The sequence below is a fragment of the Helianthus annuus genome, chromosome 17, assembly GCF_002127325.2.
Source record: "Helianthus annuus cultivar XRQ/B chromosome 17, HanXRQr2.0-SUNRISE, whole genome shotgun sequence".
NCBI classification, from domain to species: Eukaryota; Viridiplantae; Streptophyta; class Magnoliopsida; order Asterales; family Asteraceae; genus Helianthus; species Helianthus annuus.
Window position 1 is genome coordinate 185926601 of NC_035449.2, and position 12901 is coordinate 185939501.

The 12901-nt window shown below is 31.0% G+C and overlaps 1 protein-coding gene across 1 annotated transcript; it reads right to left on the minus strand.

The window, feature by feature from the left end:
• Positions 1-6160: 6160 nt before the first annotated feature.
• LOC110925382 lies at positions 6161-8751 on the minus strand. Its single transcript, XM_022169340.1, has 8 exons — positions 8723-8751; positions 7832-7959; positions 7648-7732; positions 7444-7576; positions 7134-7342; positions 7018-7036; positions 6473-6541; positions 6161-6379 (listed from the first exon to the last, which is right to left on the minus strand). The coding sequence occupies exons 1-8, from the start codon at positions 8749-8751 to the stop codon at positions 6161-6163; spliced, it is 891 nt and encodes a 296-aa protein (XP_022025032.1).
• Between the last annotated feature and the right edge of the window lie 4150 nt (positions 8752-12901).

Here is a 12901-nt window from a genome sequence, read left to right on the forward strand (position 1 = left end):
GCTCGTTAAGGCTCGACTCGTTCGAGCTTTTAACCGAGCCGATCACGAGTAGCTCTCGAGCCTTTGGGCTTGTTTACACCCCTAGGGAGTACCCCTTCCACCCTAAGAATCTTAAACCACAAACCATCCAAACTCTTTTGTGCTTATAGTCACCCAAATGAGCAACACATCAATACAATCTTTATGTACATAGCTCTATCAATTCTTATGACAAATTTAAAAAAATTTAAAGAAATGAAAAGCTTCTGGTGTAAGTTATTGGACAAACTTATTCTTGTTGCCTATAGGATTTTTTTTATAAACTTTTGAAGATATTTCTCAAATATTAAAAAAAACCAAAAACAATAAACCTGAAGCATCTTAAATTAGTAAGGCTTTTAACTTTAAAATTTCCAGCCTCTAATTCCTTAAATTCCCAATAAATAGTAATATAAACAACTTAATATTCTCAAATTAGTAAATCTAAATCAATAAAACCTTGCATCATTATGTATCGGTAATTCGTTTTTGGTCTCGACACGCTGTATCATATAATATAATGTAACGCGATTAAGAAACAACATACAGTTTATTCAAAACAACTTTAACCAATAAAAAGCTCAAATCTTTTTTTAGGTTACCTCATTGTTGGTTCTAATCTAGCTTCAAATAAATGTCTTTTTAAATTTCCAAGTGTTTAATGACGAACAGAAAAAACCTTAACATCATCCAAGACAGGACCACAAAAGTGACCATAGTCATTAAGCTTTGTATGGTAAAAAGCACTATAGAATGTAAGTCTTGTTCTGTTTGAAATGGCTTCAAACTCAAAGCTTGTTGTTTTAAACCTGCCTTTCCCGATAGACTCATATTTAACTTTCAGGAATGGCATTGAAGTTGAATTGGGTTTTAAAGAAGAATCAGAAGACAGTGATTTTTGTGAAGTAATATCTCGATCAACATTCCAAGAAAGTGTTTATTTTGTAAGTATTTTTTATTACACACAAATCTAAAAAGTAATTAAGATTACTTATATTTGCAATTTTTAATTACAGAACTTTGTTCAATCTGAGAATGCAACGGATACAAGTGGAGATACTTTGATGCATGAGGTAGTGTATTACAATACGTTTGTATTTTTATTAATACATTGATTAATGAATTCACACACCTATTATTGCATTTTTTCTATATAAATGAAACTTGAACTCACATTAACTATCAGGATAACAATTCTGGAAGTTAAAGTGATCAGATGTTGAATATCACACAAGAAGTTCTAAAATGTGAGGAATTGACACCACCAAATAAAAATGCTAAAAGTTCTGAGGTTCATGTCAAGGTAGAGGTAATAATAACTTAATATACATTTATATGACATTACATATGATTAGTATATATAAGATTTAGAAATTTGATAATTATAAATATATATTTAATTAATAGATTGGAAAGAAAGGTAAAGAGGTTGCACAAGTGATTGGCTCAACATCAAAAAAAAAAAAAGGTGATTGACCAAACTCTAGAAGTTGTCACACCCGAAATTTCAAACTTTCGTCGATCATCAATAAGAGAGGTAATTTTTACTTTATTCACATGTGTAATACAATTATGAGTGATTACTGTAAGTCCACGTTTACAAACATTTAATGTTTTTCATTGATATTCAAAATTGAAGGTTAAAAACTACTATGAGAATGCACGTAAAGTTGGACCGGAAAAGCAACCGAGACGTAATAGTGGAAAAAGAATAAAGGCTGAACTTGATCCTGAAAATTATGAGTTTACTCGAAAAGGAGAAAACAGATTGGTATGAAAATTTGTATCGTAAATTATAAGAAGTTTTATATGAATTATAGGGAAAATGCTAATAATGCTATGTAACATTTTTTTGTAGCGTCTTCCAGTTGAGGTTGCCAGGAGATCAGGTCTAATAGAGAAGCTTCATTCATTGAAGATTCAGACTTTAGAGGGAAAATGATGGATAACAAAGTGGACATAGAGAAAAATGGTGATGCACCACGTTACACAATGGTGAAGTGGGGCAAATTTATGTCTGCAAATGGTTTGAAGAAAGGTGACATTCTTCACTTCAACTTTGTTACTTCAAAACAGGTGTTGGAGTTAAGAAATGTGGATCGAGTTTAAGGCAAATGTGTTGAATGATGGTAATAGGTTTATTTCTTGGTATATGGGTTGTTAATACTTATGGTTTTTTGGGATATGCATATATTTTCATATGAAGACGTTGGTAGAAGTTTGTTTATTACATGTTTAGGTAATATGTCCATATATGGATGATGTTAAGTTTTTGGAACAATATATAAGTATATGTATGAATGTTAATCATCTAGTTTATGTGTTGAATTCAACTAAAGAAAAAATTAGTGCTCAAATCCAAAAAAACACAATTCAAAATTGTATATAACATGAGCAGGTAACATATAAAATGTTTTGAACATACCTGATAATAGAGTAAACTACAAGTTTTGTCCTTTATGTTTACGTCAAATTGCAGACGCTGTCCTTTGCCTTTAAAATTGACAGGTTTTGTACTTAATGTTTCAAAATCTTACATGTTATGTCCTTTAGGTCAAACCTAGTTAGATTTTTTCATTAATTATGGTCATGTGTTTCACACATGAGGGCAATTTTGTCATTTCATCACTTCAGGGACTATTGTGTTAATAAGTTATATGTGAGGACTATTGTGTAACAACTTATATCATTTTATACTCTCTCCCTCTCTCTTTCTTCCTCTCTCTGCACACTTCATCTCAAGATTCTGATTCTATTTCTGCATCCAGATCTTGCACTTCATCAACTGATAACATCGATAATAATCTCTCTAGTTGTTTTGAATCGAGATCGCATATCCTGTAGTTTGAATCCAGATCGCAGATCCTGTTTCTGCATCCAGATCGCAGATCCTGTTGTGCACGATTAGGTTATGTATTTTAGGGTTTTTTGTGGTTCTAGTGACTTAGGTTATGTGAATTGTGGTTTGGATTAGGATTTCAATCCCATAAGTTGTTTTGAATATGCATCTTTGCTGACCTGCAAGGTCAAGGTCTCCGGGCACTGTCAAAAGCCCAAATCGATAAGATTTTTAACCCTGCTGAATGCACAATTTTTTCCTCACTTTCGAATGAATATTTGGACTCATACGTTCTATCCGAGTATAGCCTTTTTATTTTCCTGTATAAGATGGTTATCAAAACCTTTGGGACCACCAAGCTGCTTCTTTCAATCCCGCCTATTTTGAGGCCTGCGGAATCAATTTTTCTCATTGTCCGGTCAGTGGGATAAACGCGCCTCTTTTGATGGTCAGTGAGACGGTGGCGGGTTGATGGTGGTGGTAGTCTGGTAGAGAGAGTGGGAGAGAGAGAGAGAGAGAGAGAGAGAGAGAGGTTGTGGTGATTTGGGTGTGGTGGTGATGGTGGGTGCAGAGGGGTTACGGTGGTCGATAGGTGGGGGTCGTGTGGTGGAATGGTAGTAGTGGTAAGTGGGGGATGGTGGCGGTGAAGGCTGTGGTGGGGTGGGTGGTGTTTGTGAAGGTTGTGGGTGGTGGATGGTGCTTGAGGTGGTGGTTGAATGTGCAAGAGAGAGAAAGTTGTAGATAGAGAGAGAGAGAGTGGAGAATCAGATAACATAATTATATATAAATAATAGTAGTAATAATAATAGTCTTTATTTTAAAATAGTTTGTTTTATTTTTTTAAATAATAATATTAAATATATAGATAAAAAGACAAAAATGCCCTTTGGTGAGCAAATTTAACCAAAAAACTAACTGGGTTTGGCCTAAAGGATAGAACGTGTAAGATTTTGAAACATTAAGTACAAAACCAGACAATTTTGAAGGTAAAGGACACCGCCTGCAATTTGATACAAACATAAAGGACAAAACTTGTAATTTACTCCTGATAATATATATTAGCCAGAAGGCTTGATATGATAAGCAACAAAAGAGTCAGAGAATAGGGAAATGCGTGTAAACTTGTTCTTCTAAGATTTGACAAGGAAAAACCACAACTATAGTGAATAGATTAAAAAACCACAATGAGAGTGAATAGACTTGAATGTTTATATTTATAGACAACATTACAAGTATTTATAGAAAGTCGGCAAATTAGGAATATTAAGTATGAATTATAGGATATTATTTGGTCAAAAAATCAAATTATAAAATATATTATGAATACGTATATTTTTAGCTTATCATATTTGATACAATAAAATAATATCTTATAAAAAATAATTAATATACGTACATTACATAATAGATATAAAGAAATATGAATAATTTCTAAGGATATACTGTTTCATGAGTTGTCGATTTTAATCGCACGTTCCTAATACTAAGAAACAAAATAGATATATATTATTTTGATTATAACCAACAACCATGTAGCGATGATTTGAAATACAGAAGTATGGCAAACAATAAATTTATGATAGAACAAATGTAAAATACGATTATCCCATAGGCAAATAACAAATTATTTGATGTGAACAAAGCTGCTAATTGTCATCATCATAAACTTGATAAACAGTACGTTGGCCATTTTCAATCATCACCATTTCCTCCAAAACGTTTGCATTTTTTTAGTTAAATGATGATCATCAAACGTATAAAGTTGAATGAGTTCACGCGACCACAAATCCAGCAAAACAGACGAAGTAATGAACAAACCTTGGTCTTGGAGCATTTCCTGAAAAAACAGATCATAAACAAATGACATTAATAACATAAAAACTTATTAACAAAACTAAATGTGTTGTAATGTAAAGACTATAACACAATAAATACTACCAGATAATCTTCAACATAACAACCACGTTTGAAAGCAAATTCAGTAGATGATAGGCCATCACGCCATTGTTTAGATACTAACTTGAAACGATGTATGGATTTCGTATCGATCTTGATTAAAATATGGAAAAGTATCAGGTGAAAAGGAAGCTCAACCATTGTATCTTTAATACCTAAAACATTATAAAACATTTAAAAAATAATCGTTATAACAAAAATAAAAAACTTTACATTATGAAAATGAGTTGTGAAGAATCTGTGTTTAAGAACACAGAGAAGCTTTTGATGAAGATAATAAGAGTAATACCTTAATGACTTTCTGAGATGTTATTGCATGAATGATTTATAATAAGGCTCATCTATATATAACAATCAAAATATCAAATATGGAATTGATAATGTGTAGAGTGTTTTCCATTATTATGAGATTTGAAATATAACATTAAGTTAATATTATACTATGTATTTTTTAAAAATATTATGTAAAAGAATAAAACTATACATTTAAATATAATATTTTGGGTTACAAGAAGTCGAATATATTTAATTGTGATATCATTTGAATATAGTATGTTATTTACATAAAATCAATGAATGGCATTTAAATATAATATTTTCGGTTGAAAAAAGTTTGCCCAACATACCATTTTTTAATTGTTATTTTTAGAAGATGATCATTATGAAATAATGTAAAACAATGAAGATATCAAATATAGAATATATTATGATTAGAATATTTTGTCCATTATTATGAGATTTAAAAAATAACATTAATAAAAAAAACTTTCAATTGTGATATGAGTTTAATATAGTATGTTATTTAAAGTATATAAATTTATAGAATTTAAATATAGTATTTTCGGTTGATATATAATTTTTTTACAAAGATTTTTTAAATTCTTATTTTTAGAAGATTTAATAAGGTCAAACATCCTTTATTACATAAAAATAGAAACAATTAACATTGTTATACGATTAACTAAATTAATAATTGGGAACAAAATAGTATTTTATTTAAACTAAATCAATCAATGGAATTTAAATATAGTGTTTTCGGTTACAATATGATGTTTTTACAAATATTTTTTTTAAAATAGAAACGTATGTGTAATCATTAACATTAGTATCATATTAACTAAAAAATAAATACGTAGTAACATCATCAATATTATTTACAAATCATTCACCACAAAACAAAACAAAACAAAACAAACCAAATGACAATATAATAAAAATTAAGAAAAAAATAATATCCATTAAAATACCAAAGTAATAGTCAACGGAAATTATTCGTCTTATTCAGAAACATAAAACTTAAAAATAACATAAATTGGAAATTCATTTCGAGACCATACAGATATATCTTTATTTCTCTAACTTTGGGGTGATGAGGTCCAACTTGACAACATCGTTTACTTGAACATTCCCAGGATTGTTTCGACGTTTAGCAGAAGAACTATCAACAGCATCAACATCATAAACATCTTGAAGGTTACGTTTGATGTTTTCGAACTTTGACTGATCTTGATCATTAACATCAAAATGATCTGGCGTAACACTATCGCCGATCACAGATCGAGACTCCTGGAAATAAGTCAAAAAATACTATAAAATTGGAAATAATCATTATTTTTGTATTAATTAAAATTTAAATTATATAAAAATCAAACAACATACCTTTGATAAACATTTAACATTTCCAACAGAATCAGACAAGCATTGAACATTCGACTCAGACAAATCAGACTGCCAAAAATAGAAAAAATGTCAGTTAATGAAAACAGCAAGTCTAATAGGATACTTACATGAAAACTATGATTTGGAAAATAAATACTAACCTCATTAATTTTCTATTTATTCTCCAGAGCGGAAAGTATGTCCTCATCAGAAGCTAACATTGAAATTCCATAGTTTTCTATCTGGTTAGAAATGTTAACACTGGAAATTTTGATTTGAAATGCAAAATTTTTGTTGATCAGCATATCAAACTCAGATGGAAGTGACTGAAAGGCTCCTTCGGTGGAACTGTCAACCTATACAAACTTCTGAAATTTAGTAGATATACATACATATTGTATATTAAAAACTAATAACATTAATCATAATGAATACTAATTGTACCTTTGAGTAAACATCAAGAAGTTCTTTGGTGGTTTCTTAATAAGCTTAATAGCTTCATAATCAAACAACGTACAAGAAACAGTCCCAGTCGAATCCTAAACCCTTAGAGGAATCTTGTAACTGTTAGATGATAAAAGGTACATAATTAGAAACAAAAAAACGAAGGGTATAAAATTACTTTGTACAGTTAAAGTTAAATATGAAATATAAACAATACCGATAAACAGGGACAACATCAACAACATCACAATCAGGGTTTATACACTCAAAAGTCTTCTCATCCAAAACATCAAAACTGCCGTCATCTTTTTCAATCAATGTTGATTTCTCTTCAATTAGCTTCTTACAATGATTGCATGATAAATAGTACCAAGGCTTATCATTTGAAATTGTTATAACAGTATCAACAATGATAACCTTTTTCTCCTATTCAGTTGATATTATAATATTTAAGGACAATACTATTATAAAAAAAGACCGGAAATAAATAAAAGTTAATAAACATATACATTTTATCAAAAGTGTACCTCATCAATTGAAGCAATAAAAGCGGTCAACACAAAGTCTTCAGCATTAAGAAACTCATCTTCTGCATTGGATATCACTTGAGAGCATGACTGTTTACTGGAAGATGATTTAGAAAACTCCTTCTCAAGATACCTATAACAGTAGAATATATTAAACAAACATATGCGAATTTAGATGGGAAACATTAAATAATAAATATGTACCTGTCGTTGAATTCTTTTATCTCATCCAGATCAGAATTTATGAAGACATGACTTGCTTCAAACATATTAGTAAGGTCAACTTTACCTGATTAGAATGTCCATGTTTATTAAATGATAAAAAAAACGATGAAATTGTGTTCACATAATATAAGGAGGTACATATCGATACAGATATTTAATTCACCTTGATAAATGTTTACTGTGCCAAAATGCACAAGAATAACAACATGAGCAGGGCGGTCTTTATCATTCATGTACTTTGACAAAGTGACTGCATAGTTTTCCCATAATGTAAGACCAATCTTCTGATCTCTGTATAATGAATATTTGTAAAATTAACATCAAACATATACATTAATAAAGATATACATATACATATCTATATATCTATATATAAAGTCAATAGTCGAGATCTTTGAGAGTTATGTTCATTCGTTTGGTTTTAGAGCCATCCTTCCTATTTGCATCTTCAATAGAATAAGAGACAACAACATAACCGATAAAATATGTATAATACAAAAATTTGTAAATAGAAACATCTGAATTTATTTAACAGTTATAAGAAAATTGAAAAACATTAAATACCTATTGGAGTATTAACTTCAACTTTTTTACTCAACACAGATTTAAAAATCAATGAAACGAAAAAAGTACCGAGGACTAGACTAGTTATCATTTTTCAGAACAGAACTGAATGGATACAAAGATAGCTTCTGATCATTTCCAATAACTTTAATCTTGGTTGTATCTTTGGCTAGTGATGGTTTGTGAAACAATAAACAGTCATCAACAACAAAAAATTTAAGGAACCATTTGAAAAGTTTATGTAAATAGCTATATTGAATGAACGAACCCTGAAATAGTAATTATATATGATGACTTTTAGATCATCAACATGGATAACCATGGTTAAACAGGATTATAAATAAGAATTAACAACATTAAAAATTGTTACCTCCTCATCCATCAACAACATGTCAACTCGATAGATCTGATTATCACAACCATTCATTTTTTTAATCCACAAGGATATGATCTTCGACTTGATTGTGTAGTTCGTAGAGTGAGAAGTGACCTGAACATAGTAATCTTATTGTTCTCCATTTCACTGTTAAATTAAGAAAATGATAGGATCAGAGAGTTATGATGTTTTATATGATATTGAATATAAGAATTGCAAAAAGGGTAATGGTTGTACCTTAATAAGTAGAAAACAAAAGAAGAAGAATGACAAAGAATATCAGTGTAGAAACTTTTCGAGATGACATCTATATATATAGAATACAATAAGACTAAGTTATGGAATGATTGGAAGTTTTTTTGGAAGTTATAAATCAGAATTAATATTTATGGTAATTTACAGAAAGAAATTTAGGTTACAGTATTATTTCCTAATATATTAGTATTGATTAAAAAGTTGAAATTATTCAAACAGAGTATACATTGTTAGTAAATGTAACAAACTAAACCAAAAAAAGGAATAATAGTATTGATGTAGTAAGAATGAGTAAATGAAAAATGACTAAGATTTGGATTTTCCAATTATTACCTAAGCTTGTGACAAATTTCAACAAATATATACAACCAGATAATTGACACATAGACCTCCATACCCAAGACATTTGACACTTCACAACCTGCGTCTTCATCAACATGCAACAAACAGATCATATGCAGATAAAAAACAAACTTCGACTAAAAAATATTGAAACAACAAATATGATCACTAAAAAAATACCAAATAAAAAGTCAAGTTTCACCAAAAATGATAGAAAGAATAGTACAAGAATCAAAACCATCAAAACTTACATGTATTCATATCATGCGTTGCTGAGCTTGAATCCCTCAATTGTATGCAAATGAAAACAAAATTACCAAATGAATTCAAAATTAAGGTACAGGGCGATAACAATGTACAAAAGAAACATAAAAATAATGAATAAAACTCACATCAATAACGACTCGAACCAGTATCGGAATAAAGTGAATCAAATGATTTAACATATGATTGTTAAATTCGGCAAGAGTTTCTGATGGAACAAAAAGGATCAACTTTTCTACCAAAACTAACACAAAAAGACTGATGTTTTGTACCAGAAATACAATAAGAAGACGAAATGCTTACCAAAACGAAAAACCCTAGCTTCTCAAACCCTCAAAATTCCTTAAATCTCCACTGTTTCATGTTATAAAACCACAAAAAATCAGAATCAAACGACAAATCTCGTAAAACCGTTCATCGAACATATTACACAAAAAGATTTTTCGAATTAAGAAGTTGATGATGAAAATCTGATGATGAATCAGGGACGAACGACGTTGAAAATTGGCTATGGTTGACAGACTACGGTAGAAAAGAATGAGAAGTTTCACAAATTAGGGTTTTTTAGATCCTTATATAACCGGGTCAATCCATGCGGGTTTGGATACAATACACGGATCCCGTGTAAAAATAACACTTTTCTCTAATTTTCCCGCCCAAAATTTTATGAGGTTGCACCATCTAGTGACACGTGTCCCACACTTTATTTGTTTATTATATATATAGATAGTTAAGATATGATAAAGTTGTACAATTTCGACTAAAAAGTTTATATATATTTTGTCTCTGAAATAACAAATAACATCTACAAGCTCGATATAATATGACTAGTAGAAATGATCGTGCGTTGCAGGTCTAGTCACACTTTTCATAATTCTTAAGGTAAATTACACTTTTCGTCTTTTATATTTATATCGAATTGCAAATGGATATTCATTAACTTTAATAATTACAGCACAATCATTTCTTTATAAAAACCATTACACCCTACGTCCTTTTGCTCTAACCTAATTAAAATTTTCAGTTAAGTCTGGTCACACGAGGGTATTCTGATCATTTCATGCTTTTATTTAAAATGTTTCTTAATAAATAAAAGAGTTCAGGGTATTCTGATCATTTCATGCTTTTATTTAAAATCTATCTCTTATATTAAAGCAAAATAATGTTGACTATTTGACTTTGATGTGGCAATGCTCTTTGGCCAGAGAATTATGTTTTAGGCGGCATTTTCTTCTCTCCTTTCTCCTTTACTTTCACGAGCGCCTAATTTGTTCCATAAATTTGAAATCAGTTTTCTTTCCATCTTAATTCCAATAAAAAACCCTAATCAAAGCTTAGTTCACCGCCGATCTTGTTGTTGGTTCTCTTCCGTTGTTTTCTTCAAACCCTAGAATTGATTGTTCTTTGTTGAGGCTTGATCTAGAGCTCGGATTTGATTGTTCTTTGTTTCAGCCAAACCATTCACAACCCTAATTTTCATTTATATCCTATTCATGTAAGCGATGATGGCTATTGAACAAACCCTAGATGATGGCGATTGAAGAAACCGAACAACCCAGGTAACTTTTTCGTCGATCTTTAATGTTCTCCACATAAGTATTTTTGATGATTCGTGTTGCATTATGAAAATGTATAATTTATATTAATTTTACCTGTGTAGGAAGAACCCTAATTATATGCTTATAAACTGCAGTAGGTGGAGTATATAATCAGTTGATCCTTTGAAACTACTTCTGCAAGGTTGTTGGAACAAGAAGAATGGTCGGCAAGTTTTTCTTAAAGACCAACTCCATGTACCGATTCAAGGTAAATATCATGATAAGTATAAAAGTTTCAGTTTTGTATCAAATATGTCTATCTCCGATTTGAATTTCGAAATATCAAACTTATGATGCATCTTTTAACGGATTTAGGGTTTTTTCGTCGCTTTGTCACCTCTAGCAAAGACGGCGATGCACGGATATGTGATATTACATTAAGGAGAAGCGTCATATGTCTTAGTGGTCACACTCTTGCAGTAACTTGTGTAAAATGGGGTGGAGATGGATTCATATATACAGGGTATATATTATTCCAAACTGTAATTTTACTATTTGTTTCTTCCATATGTTTGGTCCCATAATTGAAACAATGTATGGAAACTACAACCGCGAATGTTTAATTGTTATATTACTTCATGTTACAGATCTCAAGACTGTACGATTAAAGTATGGGAAACTACTCAAGGGAAGTTGATTCGTGAATTGAAGGTATATACATTGCCATCTTTATCACACCCTGGCTTTGCGGAAGCGTGGGTTAATTTGGTGTGACTTCTTAATACCATAGCTTAATCACAACAAAGCTATATGAAAGTAAAACCATGCAGATTATCCATTGATTTAAGTTTTAAAATAAAAGTACCACAACATTGTTTTAAAACGTTAACACATGCAACGGAATTACAACAAGACAAAATAAAAACATTTTTCATAAGACATAACCACAACCATGAAACAGACGCAGTTTAAGAACTGTGACTCGTCCAGGTAAAAGCCACAACCCCTAAACTTGGATGACCCCATAACTCTTACGCAGCGTGAAAACGTAGCATACCGTGCCAGATCCTTAATTCCTTGAAATACATGTAAGTTGGAAAAATCAACAAAAATGTTGAGCGAGTTCATGTGTAAGTGAGTATGTAAAACCTTTGTGATATGAAAATCCCTGGTATGTAGCAAATAAAGAGATCACCAATGGTTTGCAAGGCCATTGATATGTGTGAAGTGCAGTAGGAAGACTGAAACCTAGCAGATTTTTGCGTCGGGTACCAAGTCACCCCGAGGTCCGTACTGTTGGGCCTGGGGCTGGGCTCGCTACACCCAGATAGATCTACCGCTAAAGACCCTCGGTCCTACAATGAGGATTAATGGCCTCCAGTTCCCGCCTACCCACTCACATGATCTAAGTAGTAACCCTCCTTACGCTAACCATACCATGTAAAAAGTATTTGTAATCATAGTAACATGTATTTCACCCCCGAAGTATAAAAACTGAAAACAGTTAAGAGAAAAGGGGGGCATGAACTCACTGAAGTGCGTCTCGAAATAGTAATCTCCCAGTCAACTTGCTGCGTGACGACCTACACGTACTAACTTCTATTAGACGGACGGTCGTGCCTTGGCTTAAGGTTTAACGTTTTTGGGAAATAGTTAGACAACTATTTCGTAGTTACACTTCGTAATTATGTATTACTTATATTCCTTCCCAAGGATGGGGCTTTAATATATGCGTGTTTGTATAATTCCAAGAATATATTATTAAGTCTCACTTAATAAAATATATTTTATTTTATTTGTCTAGGATATTTTATCTCCAAAATATACATATTTTTCCAAAAATATTATATTTTGCTTCGTATAATTCCCAAAATAATACTTTATCAAAATACAC

Excerpts from the sequence above, each read along its gene's own strand:
- LOC110925382 (XM_022169340.1), bottom strand. The coding sequence starts at position 8,751 with ATGGAGAACAATAAGATTACTATGTTCAG. Across the intron at positions 7,577-7,647 it reads ATAAAAGAATTCAACGACAG|GTATCTTGAGAAGGAGTTTT; the intron begins GTACATATTTAT and ends CTACTGTTATAG. Across the intron at positions 7,343-7,443 it reads TTATTGCTTCAATTGATGAG|GAGAAAAAGGTTATCATTGT; the intron begins GTACACTTTTGA and ends TCAACTGAATAG.